The following is a 19,751-nucleotide window of genomic DNA, read 5'->3' as shown; positions in this document are numbered from 1 at the left end:
TCCCTCGTGCACGTCTCCGTCACACCAATTAGTTTTTCCCTTTCGGTCACTGTTACGCTTCTCGCCAAACACGTCCCCCGAATTATTTTCTCCTTACCCGCCTCCACTGCGGGCCCGAAAGCCGTTGCACTCCCTCCCAGCTCGTTCGCTCCCACACGTGGAGTCGCCATTTTGAGCTCCACTGCCATTGCCTTCATGCCCGCCTGCAGGCTTCGGCCTATTTTCTGCATCTCACCCCGCAGCTCTTTCATTTCTTCCTTCATTTTGAGTGCATTTGTTTCCATATTCGTTTTCATTTCGTGCATGTCCCCACTGAGTCCTGCCAGCATGGCGCATAGCCGGGCCATGTCGGGCGCATTCAGCTGAGCGGATTCGGCAAGGATCGGGGGGTTTTGGCGGAGAGGGGGAGGGGAGGTGTCATACACCGCGGCCGCCGCCGCACCTATTTCGGGCTCTGGGTTCAGTTGGGCGAGTTCGTGTTCCTGCACAACCAACCTTTCCTGCACGGGGATTTCATCCTGGACCATGGATCCTACATTACTACACATATACATTTCTAATACCCCCGGCTCCCGCTCGCCTTGAGACGCCATCTTATTTCTCGTAAAGGGTTAATTTGAATCGCTCGTAATTTGGAGGGAATCGGGGGTCGCTCCTCTCACCCCTGGACCGTTTCCCGTGAATTTAGCTGGAGACAGGAGAGCCCGTTGTCCCGTTCTCCGACACCAGTGTCGCGAGGAGGGGGATGGGTTTGTGTCCCACTCCTGACAACAGTGTTGCGGTATTCGCGCCGCCGGCGTGCGAGCGGCCACGTAACTCGAATCGCGGCACATCGCCCACCGGACGGACAATCCCGTCGTGACCCTCTCGGACAAACGCCGGGAACTAGTCACGGGTGGGCCTTTCGGCCTCACCACGATCGTGCCAATCGGCCCCCCGCGTGGGATAGGGTTGCTCGCCAAATTCGACCTACCTAAGTACCCACTCGGAGCGTAGACCTGGCGATCGCACCTCGCCGCAGGTCGACTTCGGACACGGGCCACTTTAAGCGACCCGTTCCGTACTATCGGGATAACCGAGCGGTGTTATCGTCAACCTCGACGGTTCGATTAATTATTGGGCGTATTTAGCCCACGACCAACCCTTTACGTGAAGTAAGATGGAGATTCAATTAGAGAAAAGACGAAGCAAAACGGGAAAACAGTTCAACATAAAGCACATTTATTCCGCGGCAAACGGAAAGCACACATATACAATTATACACCAAAAGCAAATGTAAAAGTAGAAGAAGCACACAATTCTGCACAAAAAGCAAATGCAACAATGCAGATCTACTACCGCCTACCGAGCACACGGCAACACTTATACAGTTTTACTTCACAGACGGCGCCGACAACACATATACTCAAAGCAAAAGAAAAAGGGACCACCCTCAACGATGAGGGGGGCCGATGGGCCTGGGGCCGAGACCGCGTCGAGCCTACCCGTCTGGTGATGAGCCGCAAAATGGCGGTGGCGCCCCGACTCCGCGGGCCTCGCTGGCACTGCCTGGAATGGGGTGGGAACGGGGCCCCCTTCTCACACTATCTCAGCGCGGGGGGAAACAGGAGGGGGTTGTTGATGCTCAGGGGAATGAGGATATCGCGCTGGCTTGGGTCCCGCGACGAGTGTCTCCACCGCGACCTCGGTCGCGTTACCGGCCTCCCCTCTCGGCAGCTCCCCGACTCTGACACGAGCGCCCTCTCGACTGCCTTCGCCGCCGCCACCACCACTCTCCAACTCTCCACTCTTCTCAGCTCCGTCCAACTGCGTCCAACTGCTTTCCTCTTCTCAGAAACTCTCAACTCTTTCCAACTCAACTACTCTCTCTTCCCAACTCAACTGCCTTTTTGGCGAGCGAACGCGGCCCTTTATAGCCCCCGGGGCTTCGCTCCTTCACCTTCGACCCTTCACCTCTGGCTGGCTCCCCATTGGACAGAGGAAAAGTGGGCGTGAATGATTTTTGATCCACGAATCTGCATATAGCGATTATACTCCGACGCACCTGGGGGCGGGGCCAAATCGCCCCACGCTCGCCGATAGGACGGAACAGAAGTGGGCGTGAATCGTTCTTGATCCGATTTCTTCGGAAAGGCTGGTGTTTTTGCACCCGCTGTTCGGTGCGCGCCCTGTAAGAGTCCAGGATCGGTGTCCACAAGCGGCGCGGGAATGGCGGTGATGCAATGGTTGCGAGAGCGAGATGTGACGGCAAGGGTCGTGGCTGTTGTTGTGAAGCGGAGTTGCGGTTGGTGGTTGTTGTGTGATGGCTGTTGAGACGTGGTTGGTGGTGGTTGTGGTGGTAGTAATGGCGGCTGGTCTAAAATAACGATAGTAAAAGAAAAACGGCTATCTAAAAGGGTCGCAGCCCGAATGAATGACATTTATTCCCTCTAAACAACGGGTTTGGGCCTAACTACACATATACTTAGAGATATCTCACCTATGGGACCTGAATGGTGGTTTGCGAATTTCGTCAACCACAACAATATATATATATATATATATATATATATATATATATATATATATATATATATATATATATATATATATATATATATATATATACACTTCAGGACTGGTCTCCGACATCCACCTGGGAAATCAGCCAACATCACAGCATTTCATAAAGAAGATGCAAAAACGGTTCCCCTTTAAATACAGCCCAATTAGCTTACTGTACTTCCAATCATCAGCAAGATCATGGAATCCATCATCACATTTAACATAAAATCATTCCTCTTCTCCAACAGCTTCATCTCAGATCATCAATTTGGATTCAGACCTTGTCACTCCACTTTGGACATGCTGCTTCGACTCTCCAAACAATGGATGGAGGCCCTCAATATCAGACATGAGATCAGGGCCGTCCCTCTGGACATATCTCATGCTTTTGATACAGTCTGGCATCCTGCCTTGCTCTCCAAACTGTCTGCCGATTGAACCTAAGGCCAACTCCACTCTTGGATTACTGACTTCCTCCTCTCTCGTAGACAATGTGTGGCTCTCAACGGAACCCTTTCATCTCTTTTCCCTGTCAAGGCTGGAGTAACCCAAGGCAGTGTTCTCGGCCCCACATTATTCATAAGCTTCATCAATGATCTCACTGACTCTGGAAAATCCTTTTTATCTCTTTGTTGATAACTCCACTCTCTGCCGTGACATCCCTTATCCTTCTGACAGTCAGGCAGCAGCCTCCTCCCTCTTCTCAAACATTGACAAAATCACAAACTGGTCAAGCACAATTTTACTTATGTATCCATCTTGATGTTGTCCACGCTTTGCGTTTGCCCCTACATGTCATCATTACCTGCATTCCTTGTTTGTCCAATTCAGTCTACTTTCTCCCTCCACCCTGGTGTTGGTGTTTCCCCTTTCTCCTGAATGCTGTTTCCTTTGTTATGTTGTGTCCTGATTTGTTCTGTGTAATCGTTTTCCAACGAGGTTAGACCATGTTAAAAAAAAAAATTTTAAACAGTGCTCCGACATTCATGGACCCTGACATTTTTTGGCATTTTTTTAGGAACTTATCCCCTGCGAATAGCGGGGTCCGACAGTATTTCCTTTTACACGACCTTTCCAGAAGGTTTAAATGATTTTATTCCAACCTTATTTAAATAAATGAGTGGAATAGAACCCAAGTTCACTTCAGTAATTTCATCCAAATATGTTACCCTCTTTGGACTGTTATGTCCTTCGTTTAACCGAGAAATTGCAAAATGAAGCGCAGTTGTGGTGGTTTTATTGGTCTAGGCCAAACTTGTATGGAATTGTAATGGAACCGATCAATAACCCCCCTCCCTTTTCCTTTCACTCTGTCCTAGAATATCGTGTGTCATATGGACCTCCTGCATCAGGATATGTGGGTGGGAATGCAGAGCTGCCGTGCCGACTATCTTGGTTCCATAATAATGCACATGGGTACGACACGAGCATTTCACCAAAGCCTGGTGGCCAATGGTTCAAGTCACGGCCTTGGTTTCAAACCACACTTTTGAAATCTCTGGAGAACCGCTTCTCAGTAGCAGGAGATCCACAAAAGTATGGATGCACATTACAAATCCGTGAGCTGAAAGAGGCAGATGCAGGGATATATGAATACAGGCTGGATGGAACAGAAAAAAGTCTTGTGAAAAAGCATGGAATTCTCCTTTCTGTTTATGGTACTGTATTTTAAATCATATTATTTCGTTGAATGTTTGCAGTTACACATCGTATGTAATTTGGTATATTATTCATCTTCAATGAGGTCAAATCTTTATTAAAGAACCCTTGCTTTGTTGCAGTGTGGGTTAGACCAGGGGTGAAGGGGGAGAGGAGATTGCTTAGTAGAGAGAACATCATCTTTTGTAAGGGACATCAATTCAGACGTCACATTTGCAATCATGTGGAGATTAAGTATATTTTGTTATCTTTTCATCCTTTTAAAAATAATACATACATACTTTGAATTACTCGTTTTCACCTCATGTATTGAAATTGAAATTTCAATGTCCTCTTCTGTCATTTAAATGTCTAAAGCTTTCCATTTCAATTCTCTTAAGTTGAAAACTTCTATAATATCCCAAGGGATGTCAGAATGGCCGAGAGGTACGCACACTTACCTATCAGATGTCCAGCCTGTGTTTGAATCTCGGTCCAGCTATAAACTCTCATCCCACTGTTTCACAGACAGGGTGATTCTTAAATGCATGTGCCATTCCTCTTCAGATGGATGTTAAACTAGGCGTCCCATCTGCTGGCATTAATTGGTGGATGTAAAAGATCCCACGGTGTCCTTCGTGAAGAGTAGCTGAGTTGTCGCCGGCACCATAGCCAAATTCTAAATTCCTGCCCTAACCTAAGTCGAACGTCAGGCCTGGCCAGCCAGTTCGTAAAATACTTGGGCCAAGCCCCCTCACCACCAGCTGACCCCACAAGAACGTGGGAATAATTGTGGCCATTACAAAATAAGAAGATGTAAAGTCACAGTGTGTGGGACAGAGGGATATATTCCTTTATACTTGCTGGGTTGTGCATTAACCGGGCGTAGTGGTGTGCGCCTGTAATCCGGCTACTCGGAGGCTTGGGTTGGATGATCGCTTGAGGACGGGAGCTCTGCGCTGGGCTGCACTATGAGAGGGTGGGTGTAGGGCAGCCCGGAATCATGGCGAAACCCAATCCTTATCCGTGTCGTAAGAGGCGACCAGGGTTGCGTCAGGAAGGGCATCCGGCATAAAACCTATGCCAAATCAGTATGCGGATCATAACGGATGATCCGCTGTGGCGTCTCCTAACGGGAGCAGCCGAAAGACGAACAACAACTTGCTGGGTTGTGCATCTACTGATATTAAAATGCACCTATGCCCTTGACTTTAAGCAGGAGGTCAATGTGGTCTTGTCCATCTTTGCACTTTTAAGTCTGCTGTCTGTCTGTACTTCTAAAGCTCCTAGATAATGGGATTTTGGGCCCACTATTGTCTTGTCTGGATGACTTTCTGCAGACATGGAAGCAGCTTAAAAATTTTCCCTCTCTGCATTTTCTGGATGTGGGAAGTGCTGCTTATCTAGGCAACATTTAATATTTCAAATTTTGCTGAGAAGATGATGTTGGGCCTTATCTTTAAAATTCTGCTGTCCAGAAAAGGATGGTTCTCCTGTGATGGTACTTGTAATCAGATTCCAGATATGGTGAAAAAGTAACAATATATATATCAATTTCAGGGTGTTCTGTGACTTTAAATTTAATCTGTAGGTGGTATGGATCACAGGTAACATGGTTCTTATGATTCTTGGTTGTCCAGGTTGTGAGACTCGAATGAGCCGTGAGAGCAGGAAAGGTGACAGTGCAATGTTTTGTGTGTGTAATACATACTGCAGTCACAGATCATTGAGGCAGGTTGTGGATGTTTATCTGACATGGTGGTGATCCAAATAAGCAAGCATCTCTGTTATTGATGAAGTCAAACTTCAGATTCATGATGTTGTTTCAGTTTCTCCTATCTAGGGAAGCAGTGGGTATGCCATCACACTGGTGACCCTAGCTATGCTGATGATGTAGAGATCTTGAATGCTCAGCCTATGTCCTGTTCTTGCACCCTTGGTGTTTACAGAGCTGGCCCAGTTAACCTTTCGTTCAATGGTGACTCCCAGAAAGTTTACACTGGAAGATTCTCAGATCATATTCTATACTATAAGAGGAGCCGTGTGTGTGTATGTCCGTTCGTGCGTGTGTGCGAGTTCCACCCATTGGTTAGACAGTTCGCCTGACTCCACCCACAATTTCTAAACTATAGCTGTCAATTTAGGAACCCTTTAGAATTGCCCTTTGGAACGCCTTCAAATTACCCTTAAAAACCGTTTAGAATTACCTTTTCTCTCAAGCAGCACTTTTACTGTGGAGGATATAATTAGAAATGAGCAGGATAGAACCAACATCATAAATATATGTGGAAAAATTACAGGCTCAGACCAGGAATCGAACCCAGGTCATCTGGCAAACTGTACCAGTGCTGTGCCTGGGTGACCCACTGGCTGAGCAATGCAATTCTTCCACATATACAATTCTCCCCACAGGGGCGAAATCCTCTCGTGAGCATGCCCTCGCTGCTCCTATGGTTGGCAGTGAGGGAAAGAGAGTGGCACTTGTATATGTGGAATAATTGTGTTGCTCAGCCAGTGGGTTGTGGGTTGCCCAGATAGCTCAGATGGCAGAGCACTGGTACGGTTTTGCCAGAGGATCTGAGTTTGATCCTGATCTGGGCTCATAAATATATATATATATATATATATATATATATATATATATATATATATATATATATATATATATATATATATATATATATATATATATATATATATATATATATATATATGATGTGGAGGTTATGCAAGTTTGCTATTATAATGATGTGGAGGTATTTGCTTCAACGTGGGAAAGACTGTTTGCTTCTTGAGCGTAAGGAGGGTGAGAGTAAAATTGGGATAGTGTTGAAAGGGGGAAGAGGTATGGGTTGAACACTTTCAGTGGAAGGGTGGGGTTGAAGGTTTGAGTGTGGGGAAGGGATCGATGCCTTAGGGTTGGGAGGGGAGGGGTGGGGAGGGGGAGAGCAGACTTGGGTGGGGGTGGGGGCAGAGCAGACTTTGGTGGGGGTGGGGGAGAGCAGACTTTGGTGGGGGTGGGAGGGAGAGCAGACTTTGGTGGGGGGGAGAGCCGACTTTGGTGGGGGTGGGGGAGAGCAGACTTGGGTGGGGGTGGGGGAGATCAGACTTGGGTTGGGGGACGGAGAGCAGACTTGGGTGGGGGAGAGCAGACTTGGGTGGGGGTGGGAGAGAGAGCAGACTTTGGTGGGGGTGGGGGGAGAGCAGACTTTGGTGGGGGTGGGGAGAGCAGACTTTGGTGGGGTGGGGAGAGCAGACTTTGGTGGGGTCGGGGGGAGAGCGGACTTTGGTGGGGTGGGGGGAGAGCGGACTTTGGTGGGGTGGGGAGAGCAGACTTTGGTGGGGTGGGGGGAGAGCGGACTTTGGTGGGGTGGGGGGGAGAGCGGACTTTGGTGGGCGTGAGGGGGGAGAGCGGACTTTGGTGGGGGTGGGGGAGAGCAGACTTGGGTGGGGTGGGGGGGAGAGCAGACTTGGGTGGGGGAGGATGGAGAGCAGACTTGGGTGGGGGGGCGGAGAGCAGACTTGGGTGGGGGGCGGAGAGCAGACTTGGGTGGGGGAGATCAGACTTGGGTGGTGGAGAGCAGACCTTGGTGGGGGTGGGGGTGGGGGGAGAGCAAACTTGGGACTGAGTTGGGAAGGGGAGGCTGAGGCTTTTTTGTTGTCACAATTGCATGTTTGAGTTTGCTCACAGTAAAAGTGTGTGTGTGTGTGTGTGTGTGTGTGTGTGTGTGTGTGTGTGTGTGTGTGTGTGTGTGTGTGTGTGTCAGTCTGTCGGGGGGGGGGGAGAGTGTCATAATCATCGTATGGGTAATGGTGCTAGTGTCATTGAAAATCACAGGGATCTGGCTGGGATTTCTTTAAGATGGTCATGATTGAAACCTTTCATTCATGAATCAACTTGCCATTAGGAAGCCTAAGCTTAGATGTTGCCAATGTCTTGCTATGGGTTAGCATGTGCTGCTTCATTGGTAGAGGTATTTTGGAGAGGGTACATTGTAACCACATCAGTATTTCGAGGAATAAGACAAAAATCACATTTTATCTTGTAAAATCCCCCAGCATGCACCATTTCGGTGGTTCCAAGCAAAATGTTGTTGAAGTTATGGACATAATGATTACCATGAAAATATTTGGTGATTTTTGTCTGGGCTGTCCCCATTTCATGAAAATATGGTGTCAAGCTGCCTGACTAATACTGCACTGCTTCCCAAAGCTCTCGCAGAGACAGCTCGGTTGCAGCCATTACCCCATCCATCCAGCACATACATGGTCTGCCTCTTCCTCTTCTTCCCTCAACCATACCCAGCATTGTTGATTTCTCCAGACTTGTTTTCTGCATGCAATATGTGTCCAAAGTATAACAGTTTCTGTTTTAGAATCAGGACTTCTCATGTACATGGTGGTCTAATTTCTTCAAGCACTGATTTGTTTGTTCTTCTTGCAGTCCATGGGATCTTTACCATTCGTCTCCAACAACACATTTCAAAACTCTCAATCTTCTTCCTTTCTTCTTCAATGTCCATGACTCACATCCATACATTACAACTGGAATACCAGAGCATTCACCAACCTCCTCTTGGTTTGTGTTGTTACATCTTTGCCTTTCTAGATCTTTGTCCATCCTGACATTGCTGTTTTCCAAAATTCTAACCATCTATTAATTCCTCCTCCACATTGGATGACCTTATAGGACTTGAATACTTCCCCTGCTGGATGCAACATCCCTTTTCTGAAGTTGTGCTAATTTTAATAGTGGGATGAATACAGGTCATAAACAGTGTTAAAGTGTGTAAGAGCCTGAGATTTTGAATTGTGACTTGATGTTACCCATTCCTTTTCATCCACTAGCAACTCCAGCTATCTCGATGACCCCAAACATACCATTGGTTCAACAGCCCACAATGGTGCACTGTGAAGTTCGAGCTAAACCAAGAACAACACTTCGATTATTGTGCATGGGAATTGCCAGAAACCAAACAAGAACAAGCTTCTTTTGGCAGTTGGCAATGGTGGACATCAGCTTTCCTGCAAAGAGAGATGGAGGCACATGCTTCTGTACTCTGCATGATGCTAGGAAGAAGCTGCTCACATCATCAAACAAACAACTTTATGTGCAAGGTAGGTATATAGTCTCATTAGTTTCCTGAAACTTTACTTACATATGATGTTTGGTATAACCTTTAAATTGGATTTATGGCCATTTTTATTGACAGATTTCCCATCTCTCCATGTTGAGCCAACCATTTTGCTTGCGAACCACACAGTCTCCATGATCTGTGATGTCTTCGCGCATAGGCGTCTTTCCCTGGCTGTTCATTGTGACGAGGAGAGTGTAGAAACAAGCCTTGTGTCTGCAACAAATGGCCAGCCAGCCTTAGCCTACCTCAACTTCACAGCCTCTGCTCAACAGTTCGGGGCTGCATGTAGCTGTGACATGTACTCAGACCCAGGAAAAGAGCTCCTGACAACTGCAAAGTTGGATTTAGATGTGCAATGTGTGTTTATGTATTTGTCTCTATTTCCTTGTCTGTAAATAACTTGAGTAAAATCATGATGTGAGGCTTAGGCCTAAGTCACATTTGCCACGGCGGCCGTGGGGTCTCCAAAGTGTACGGCCGCGAGCAATTATAGGGCGGCCACAGTATTTCCACGGTCACACAATGTAGCAGTCACATATGTTTTTATTTTTCGGTAGCCGCACGGGGTATTTATAAATTGTGGAGACCGATAACGTGGGGGTGCCGTACGGTCCTTGATTTGATGTTGCACGGTGAGCTTAGGGCGTTCCTGCGGCGGCCATAGAATTTTCAAGGCAGACGCAAGGTGCCTGTAAGGCAACCGCAAGGCGACCCTAAGGGGGGCCCTAAGGTGAACGTTCGGCCAGACGGACGGAAACGAGTGGGTTTTTTTTTTTTACCAGTTCTTTTGTTTCGGCTTGTCGAATTGCTACGGCGAACGCAGAAATGAAAAAAGTTATAACTCCGCGCTATAATTCCACAGCGACCCTACGACCTGTAAAATATAGCCCTACGGCGTAGGGCCACTCTGAGGCCACCTCAGAAACTCTGCGGCCGCCGCATGTTTCTGTCAATTCAGAGGGCGTACAGCCGCCGTATCCTCTCCGTAGAGCAAATGTGACTTAGGCCTTATTGAAGCATATTTGGTGAGCAAAGAAGGCAGATTTTAATTGGCAAGTGTGATGAAAAGCCAACCATGGTAATATCATTCTGTATTATTATCTTGTACTTTAATTGTGAGTTGGGGCATTCGAAAGTGATTTTGTGGAGGTAATCAGGCATCTTAACCTTTACAAACATTTACATTGCTGGTGTCACATTGACCAAAAAATGTTGAATCTGTGCATGATATCATTTACAAAACAATCTGACATGAAATGGTGGTGTAGTTGCCAATTTGAATCACTAACGGTAGTTCTTATTCTGAGCGGACCACCATTGTCTACAAGGTAAACATGTACCACATGTCACTGCCCACATCATCACTTTCCGTTGAATTCCCGTTTCTACCAACACAAACTCCAAAAATTCCTCATTTGAGGTGAGACATCTACGAACACATCAGACAGGTACCCTGCTAGTTATCCTTATGAAATTGTTTCTGATCTTAACTCTTACTGGTATCAAAGTTAATGGTTATTAAATGCACGAAGAGCAGCTCCATCATGGTAAGATGGTCAATCTCACTCTCAACCAAAACAGGGAACTTCGAGTTTTGTCAGGGTATCACCTGAAAGGTTTGCATAATATATATAATGGATCTTTAATGTATATCAGCAAGTGCGAGCAGATAGCATGCACATTATGAAAGATAATCTCCTTCATGGTGTTTTTCACAATACAGTTCTCTCTAGCAGTTCAGTATATGACAATTTTAGTTAGATGCAATACCATTCCACTGGGAATTGAGCTCAAGCCTTGGAAGTCATAGGCCAGCATGACACTCTTCATTCGGCATACTTGAGTTTTATGAAAATTATTTAATTTATAACCAAAATTTCATACGATTCCTAATCAGATGGTCTAATGCATCCCAGATATTCTTTATTGGATTGATATTCCAGACATTGATGACCAGAGCTGAAATGTGACATCCAGGTCATGTTTCTCCAACCAACTGCACTAACCAGGCCTCAGGGGCAATCATATTTTCAAACTCGTACATACATGGAAGCTTATTCTGCATTCTTCTTCCTCCTAATATTCTAAGGTGGCCATTCAAAAGTACCCTGCAAATTTGTGAAAATGGAAACATTAAAATATAGAAATGACTTTTATGACTTCTGTACAAAATTCGGCATTGTTCCACAAGAGACCGCTGATTACATAAATAGGTTGGGTACAGGTAATAAGACCCACCTTGTGTTCAAGATGTGTTTAAATAAAATGTACCGATTGAATGAATCCACTAAAGTGTTGATGATTGAGTGGATGGCGACTGCATCTGATTTACTGTTGGACTAGCATCTGATGATGACAACCTGCCTGTTTGTCCAGTGTGTGATGATTCACCATGGGCCTAGTATGACTGTCAAAAGAATGGCAGCTCGAGATGCTGCAATGTGTTTTATGCAATACAGTACTTATATGTTTGAGAATCTGACTATTAATTTGCATTTGGTCACTGGCTTTGACACCAATACAAATTTTTATTGAGGACCCTCGGCATCAAAAAGTTACATATATCGAACAAACAGTTTCAAATGGAGCACCTCACCACTATTAGAGCATTTAAATTGCATCAGATGTGGCAATAAATGTGGATTGTTGCTCACAGATTACCTACTCGATGACAGAAGATGCCATTTGTATTTTTGCCAGCTCCATCCCTATCCCATTTTGAATCCCGTGCGGGCACGGGCAACTTGCCAGCATATAAAACTTGCAGTTTATGATTCTATATGTTTGGACCGCAAATATTAGAGGTGGGCCTCTTAAGAGGTGGGCACGTTGGAATTAAGGCCCAGATGGAGGAATTGGTTTAATGGTTAAGGCGCTGTCACACCTTGACGTTTTAGCCAGCAATGGCAACATATAAAAATGTATGTAAAACGTTGGCGTACGCTGAAGTTTTGATGTTTTTTTTAAAGTTTTGGTCGTATTCATAACGTGTTGGTCGTATGCATAACATATTAGTAACGGCACAGAACGTTTCGTTGTGTTATAGATAACTTATACCACCGAATGCTTAGCCTGTTGTCAGCGTTCACAACCTATGCCCAACGATAGTTTAACTTAGGCATAGCGCGCTGCACGTATCGCCGACGAACTCGTGGCATAGCCTGTTGAAAACCTGCTGAACGCCGATTTAAATCATAACCGCCTAAAAATTGGAAGTGTCAACATCGCAGTCACACCTTGACGATTTAAATTCATGAATCAGCGTATGAATTCATACGAGCCAGCGTATGCCGACCTATGAAAAATGTGTGTAAAACGCTGGCACACGTCGAATACGGTATTGGTAAGTTGTGTATACGTTAGGAGCACGCTGAAAAACGAGGAAGTACGCTGTCATATTCCGTGGTACATCTAGTACGTCGTGAAATTTCAAGCATGCTGAAAATTTTACGACGTACTCGACGTATGGCTCAAGTTCCGCATACGCTGGCATAAGTTCTCTGCACGCTCCGCGATCGTTGACACACATCGGAAACACGTTACTTGTAAGTTACTCATAAATCGAAACACGTCGAGGTAATGTTTAGCATACCCGAAACTTAATTTTTAACCTATGAGGAACGTGCTTTGAACCTATGAGTAGCGTGCTTTGAACCTATGTGTAACGTATCTCAAACGCACATTGTCGTATGTATAAGAATTTGATTGACATCTTCCGGACGACCACAGAACTTACTGAATGCGTTTCTAACTTACATCTACCGTATAATGGCGATTTGGCAGCGTTTAGGGGAATTGGTATATACAAATGGGCTTCACAAGAGGAACCCGTCAGTGTTCCAGACTCCATGTTGAGTAGATGTCAGTAGTAGTAGTAGTAGTAGTATGTCCATGTCTGTAGTAGTAGGCGAGCGTGATGGGGAGGGTGTGGGTGGTGATGGATCCTCGTTGCGTCCACGAATAGGAGACTACTTTGAACCATTGTTCGATGTTCTTTTCGGCTAATTTTTTTTTTCTCATTCCCACGATGAACTATTTTTTTGTTTCAGTTTTTAAAGTATTCAAAACGACTTGGACAAATCCATAATGGACTAGTAATGAACACAGAACGCTTCGATAACTTATACATAAGTTATACCAACGATTGATTAGCGTGTTTTAGGCGTCCACAACCTATGCCCAACGATAGTTTAACGTATACATAGCGTGGCAGCGTATTGTCGACGATTACGTGAGGTTTTCTATTCATAGGCTGCAACTTCACTTTTAATAAATGCCTGTCACTCGCCTATTGTTTTTGGACGCTGGTGCTCGGCAATTGAAATAGTTTCCATTGAACAAGTTAAATCGCTTCCACTGGACTATTAAATGATTTAATTATAATGCTTGGTTATCCTTGGACCCACACTGGCTAGCAGCTCGTCGAACATCGCTGGGGGCATTCGCAGTAAGTTGATGAAGGATGCATGGTCCTCGTTCCGGAGTTCCACCATGAACTGGTCATACATGCCGTAATGGCGTCGCCTCCCGATCTATGGTCTCACCCAGTTCCTTCTCCTCCGTTCACGTCTTCTCCCGGCTCTATTGGCACGCAACTGGTGCAGTGTCAACTCGATGAGGTCATGTTGATGTTCGAGGACAGGTAGGTATTGTCATCTCAGCGTTGCCGTATCCTCCATCTCACGGAATGACATGGACATGTACTCACCACGAAGTCTAAAAAAAAAAAGACGGGTTCCTCCTGCGAAGCCCCTTTTGATATACCAATTCCCCTAATCGCTGCCAATACGCCATTATACGGTATCTGTAAGTTAGAAAGACGTTCAGTAAGTTCTGTGGTCGTCCTGGAGACGTCAAATACGTCTACATACGTATTTGTGCGTAGGACATGCTTTACAAATAATTCCCAAGCACGTTACTCATAGGTTATAAATAAGTCACGGGTACTCTAAACATTACTTTGACGTGTTTCGACGTACGAGGAACTTTCAAGTAACGTGTTGCGAAGTGTGAACAACGTTCGTGTAGCGTGCTTACAAAACGTTACTCATGGATTAGAAATAAGTTTTGAGTACACTAAACATTACCTCGACGTGTTTCGACTTATGAGTAACTTACAAGTAACGTGTGTCGACGTGTGTCAATGATCGCATAACGTGCCTACAACTTATGGCCAGCGTAGCGGAACGTGTGAGTCATACGCCGGCATACGTCGTAAAATTTCAAGCATGCAAAAATTTGAGGACAACCCAAAAGTACAACGTTTAAAGCTAGCGTACTACGACTTATGGCAGTGTTTTTCAGCGTGGGCTTAACGTATACAAAACGTACCCATAACGTATTCGACGTGTGCCGGCATTTTAGACAAATTTTTCATAAATCGGCATACGCTGGCGAAATCATCAAGTTGTGACAGCGGCTTTAATTCTGAATACATGGAGGTGGAAATGTTTTGTACATTGGTTCAATTTTGTGAAATAAGTACTTTTCAGATTAGAAAGTAGTTTGGCTTCGGTGTACTTTATTACCTACAAGTACGTAGCTCATGATTTCTCATGTTAAGTTGCAGTTTAATTTACTCTTCCTCTCAGATTACCATCTGCTCTAACCATAATATTTGTTTCTATTTTTTATAATGTGATGTAGTATATGATCATCATTTCTAAATGACGACTACTGTATTATTGGCAGATGGACCACGGAATTTGGAAGTGAACAAATCATTGGTGGTGGTGTCTGGAAGTGCACTCCGACTGCTTTGCCAGGCTGATGCTCGACCCCCAGCCCAGTTACGATGGCTTATTCCAAATATTGGCCTGAAATGGACAAAGGGACAACTGGGTATAAACTTATCAGAAGAAGAAAACCACCTGAAATCTGAAATTATAGAGACAAAAGGACAAGTTCTCATTGGTCCCACTGGAATAGGGGCACAACTGGAACTAAACATCCAATCTGTTTCTGAAAAAGACAGTGGAACATACTTTTGTCTTGCACACAATGCACATGGCATGAGCACAACCAATGTGTTTATCACAGTATCTGGTGAGTGGGCTGGACAGGCCAAAGTAATTGTAGAGTGTTAAATTGATGCAGGTTGTGACTGTTCATCCAGTCGAATTAAAACAGTAAAAGTTTATAATTGAAAAAAAACAGGACTTACTCGTCGGTAAAGCCGATGTTTCAGCGAGTATCCACTTGCCTTGGTCACGGCAGATGTTGAATTGACGAAGAAGCTTGGGAATCACCACGTGACATTTGCTAGTGGTGGGGGGAGTTGATCTGTGGAACAATCCAGTCGTCACGGGATGGTTTCAGACAGCGTGGAAGAGATGTTTTGGACTTGTCCGACGTATGAGACAGACGAAATCACAAACTTCCCTTTTTGTTGAGAGATGGTGATGCCTGCACTTTTCCAAATTGCTTCCTTTACACCTCCAGTAAACCTCTTCTTTTTTTTTCCTCTGTCTAAGATGACCACTTGACTATCATGCAGGTTCAAGTGTATTTCCACAGCAGAGTTCAAAGCCTTTTCATAAGCTGGACGACAATGTTGGCTCATACGGACCTTAAGGGTTTGCCGAGTTTCTCCGATGTAGGTCTCTGTGCATGATGGGTCTCCACATCTGATGCCATACACCAAGTCACATTTCTTATCCTTCCGGATCTTGTCCTTGACATGAACTAAATGGCTGCGAAGAATTCTTCGGGTTTATATGATGTAACAATGCCAAACTTGGAGAAGGGTCTTCTCACTTTCTCAGATAGTCCATCAACATACAAAATGGTCAGGAAACGTCTGCTTTACTGACGAGTATGTCAGCCTTTTACCAATTATAAACTTTCACTGTTGAAGAGTGTTGTTTAGTTTAAACTACATTAGTCTCGGTGAAGTGTTTTTTTATTCCTCTCTGAGAATTATACCTTTTACGCCGATATACAGTATGTGGGTGGTTCCAATAATACCTGGACTTGTATTTTTATGTACTTACTAGCACAGATCGGCAAGCTATGCTCACCCCTCCACACATCGTTGCAGAGATTGACATCACAGATTTGCTGTGTTGTCATGATTTGCACCAATCATAATGCAAACATTTGTAACGAGCAAATACCACCCATGGTTTCGCTGACGGTAATAGGAAAGGGGAGAAGGAGAAAAAGAGGGGGAAAGAAGGAGAGAGGGGTGGGGAAGTGAGAGAGAGAGAGCGAGGAGAGTGAAGAGGTGGAGGGGAAAGCAGGGAAGGGATGAGGGAAGGGGTGAGGGAAGGGAAGACGGCGTGAGGTGAGAGGAAGGGAGTGCAGAAGTGCGGTGGAGCATTAATTACGATTCATACCGTCTCATCAAAATGATTCTGCAAAGAATAACAGGAAAGATGGAAACAAAATAATGTCTGAAATCCATTTTGCATCAGTCATAATATAAACACAGCCCGGAGACAAACTCCCGTCCGGAGACAAACTCCGGTCCAGACATAAATACTGCCAGTACACATCCAGAGACAAGCTGTCCGCAGACGAACACTGCCCAGACGCATCCAGAGACAAACACCATCTGGACACGTCCAGAGACAAACACCGTCCAGACATAACCACCATGCTTAATGAAAACATATACACACGCGCGCGCGCTTGGCCGATATCAGCATTTTAAGGGAATTTGCAGGTTGGAGTTAGTGTGATTACCAGCTGCAGTACTTACTGTATACAACCCAAAAATGTTGAGTAGCTTTTATGGAAAAACAACATTGCAGAAATTTCAGGGATATTTTCACAAACACTATTCTTTAAAAACAGCTGTGTGTGAAGGGTGGTAAAAAATGTTGGCTCCGTAATTTTAAAAATGCGTTGATACGGCAAACGGCTCAGAAATCAGGCAATATTTCAAAACCACTCTCAGGGTGACGGAGAACTAACCACTCGCTCAGGGCGACGGAGAACGGCAAAAGAGTCCACAATGAGTGAACAATTCATTCAGAATGACTTTGTGCAGTACTGCTATCGACAATGGGTGCTCGGCAAGTGACTTAAAGCACTCATGCAAGCACTCCAACTAAATGGTTGATAAGGAAGGGCTGGCCGGGCTGTCGCTGCATACCATGAAGGATCTCTTTAACTTTAAAGCCCGTCATCACTGCGCACACAGCAGTTAATGAAATAAAATGTATTGATGAAATAAAATGAATTTATCCACAAAAGAATTGCAGCTTAATGCAGAACAACCCTGTGGATATCACAAAGTTCAATCACCTGTGAAATTGTGTGAAATGTGAAATTACAATTATCATTGCAGAAAATCCGCCATTTTACCTGTTCGTCTGTGCACGTGTCACGTCTGGTCATAGTAGTGGTGGAGGTGAGGGTGATAGTTTTGCCACCCATAGCTTATTGGAAAGCACTGAGTAGTAACATAACTGAAGTGCTATGTCTTATTCCCCACTTCTGTGCTTGTACCTAGAGTCTTCTGCGGATCATTTGAACTTGGCTGGAGGATTAATAGGTGGATTTCTGGGACTTATCTGCATTGGGCTGGCAGGATTATTTACTTGGATGAAGCTGTGGGGTAAGATAAAGTGGAATTCAGTGAAGCAGGAATGTAACCAATATAATAAAAATGGCACCTGATTTGTCTATTACAAGATAATCACACATTTGGACAAACACAACCAGACTCATATACAAACAAAAATCCCATGTTATCAATTGAAATTTAGACCTTGAATCACCAAAATTATTTTTCTCTTTGGTGGGTACAGGAGAACGAGACAGAACTACAGATCAGATCACCTTGGCAGCTTCTTTACCAGATGTGGACGTGTACAATGAAGTCTCAAATGTGGACCAACCACAGGACTTCGTTTTACAGCAGGTAAGAGGGCAAAGATTAGCAGATAATAAGCATTAGCAGCATGAGAGGTAATGGAAGGGCAAACTTCACAACACAGCTAATAATGAGCTTACCAATGCTGCAGTTTTAAAACATTTTTAGTGAGCAATGGGAGTGATTTTTTTTTTAAACCCCTCTCTCTTGCTAACTGGCAAATAGGTGCACACACTGATCTTTCCAAGTTTCAAGATAAGTACATGCATACTTTCATGGAGTTCATGATTATTCATTATTCAAAGAACATAAGCCTGGTGTTGGCTTAGTGGTTCAGGTGGCTGGCTTGGGATTGGTTTACACCAGGAAAGTATGACTCAGGCTCTTATCCTTCTGAGGTCAGTGAAATCAGTACTAGTGTACTGGTATAGGGGCACAGCATCAGTGGCATAGTTGTCCCCCAACAAAATGATAGCTACCCAGCAGCCAAGCTGCGATATGCAAGAAGATGAAGAAGATTCAAAGAACAACATAAAGAAAGCACCAACAACTGCTCTACAACTTTTGTAGCAGATGGGAAAGAGCAGATTTAGCCTCAAGCATTTCACCCATAATTGCTGGACTTCCCCAGGCATATGTCCACAATTCCAGCATTTGTAGCTATCCTGCCCATCTTTTCAGCCTTAGTATATGGAAACTTGTTCTGGAGCAGTGTTTATGAAGCAGCTTCTTTTCTTAACCTGGAAGGCAAACGGAACTGAAGGAAGCCTTAGATCACTCTGCAGAGGCCACAGTAAATGTCTGTCATCAGGCAAGCCAGAAAAATTGAACTATATGACCTGCCTCTTTCTTCCAAGACCTGATGAAGCTGGGAGATTGGTCTCTTGTGTATGTTCTCCTTTCATACCTTCTCTCTCTACAGGTGACTCTACATCTTGCAATGCAGAATGGTTGTAAGTCAGCATTTGTTTTGAAATTGAGAGTCCCCAACCTTTCTCTCCCTGTCCTCTTCATTCTCCCTTTTCGACTGCCACTTGGACACCATGAGTTTTCCACTCAAGACTGAGGTGGACAAGATCATGAATGATTTTGATATTTCCTTTGCACGGCATCATTGCCCACATTCTCAAAACATGTTCTGCTGAACTGGTATCTCCTCTTTCTATTCATTTCTTCATTTCAAGCTGCCTCATCTGTTTGGAAGCTGCCCATCATCACCACCAAACACAAGATGGGTAAAAATATAGAGGCATTAATTTACAGACTGGTAAACCTGACTCCCATAATAAGCATATTCACTGTTGATACCATTACTCCATTCCTCCAATTATTTAATGACTGATCACCAATTTGGTACTCTATCCACTAAAACTCATCCCAACATTTAGCTTTGGGCATGCTGTTTCTTTATTCAGAACAATAGATGGACATCCTGAATCTCAAGCAAGAGGTCAGGACTGTTTTTGACCGTATCCCATGCCCTCTACACACTCTGGCCAACAAACCTCTGCTCGCTAAGCTCTATGATTGTGGCATTCAAGGCTGTCTCCCCACTTGGATAACTGATTTCCACTAATAATTCAAACAGCATGCAGCTCTTGATGGAAAAT

The 19,751-nt window shown here is 44.7% G+C and overlaps 2 protein-coding genes across 8 annotated transcripts in view; one reads left to right on the top strand and one right to left on the bottom strand.

Annotated features, from left to right (window-relative positions):
• LOC147023584 (sialic acid-binding Ig-like lectin 12) overlaps positions 1-19,751 on the top strand; it is a 31,898-nt gene that overhangs the window by 9,608 nt on the left and 2,539 nt on the right. For 2 of the 7 annotated variants that reach the window (XM_085889092.1, XM_085889094.1), the window contains exons 3-9: positions 3,864-4,202; positions 8,627-8,761; positions 9,031-9,300; positions 9,396-9,677; positions 15,012-15,365; positions 17,779-17,883; positions 18,077-18,189. In XM_085889092.1, coding sequence (XP_085745218.1) covers positions 3,864-4,202; positions 8,627-8,761; positions 9,031-9,300; positions 9,396-9,677; positions 15,012-15,365; positions 17,779-17,883; positions 18,077-18,189 — 1,598 coding nt within the window. The remainder of the gene's footprint in view (positions 1-3,863; positions 4,203-8,626; positions 8,762-9,030; positions 9,301-9,395; positions 9,678-15,011; positions 15,366-17,778; positions 17,884-18,076; positions 18,190-19,751) is intronic. The other 5 variants (XM_085889098.1, XM_085889099.1, XM_085889096.1 and 2 more) reach the window with 3 other exon arrangements.
• LOC147023583 (eukaryotic translation initiation factor 4 gamma 3-like) overlaps positions 9,397-19,751 on the bottom strand; it is a 34,158-nt gene continuing 23,803 nt past the window's right edge. The window contains exon 7 of the mRNA XM_085889101.1: positions 9,397-9,533. The gene's annotated coding sequence lies outside the window, so the exon portion shown is untranslated. The remainder of the gene's footprint in view (positions 9,534-19,751) is intronic.

The sequence above is a fragment of the Eptatretus burgeri genome, chromosome 7 (assembly GCF_056783735.1).
Source record: "Eptatretus burgeri isolate ZD-2024b chromosome 7, Ebu_testis_v1, whole genome shotgun sequence".
In the NCBI taxonomy this organism is placed as follows: domain Eukaryota; kingdom Metazoa; phylum Chordata; class Myxini; order Myxiniformes; family Myxinidae; genus Eptatretus; species Eptatretus burgeri.
This window is presented reverse-complemented; position numbering and strand designations above follow the sequence as displayed.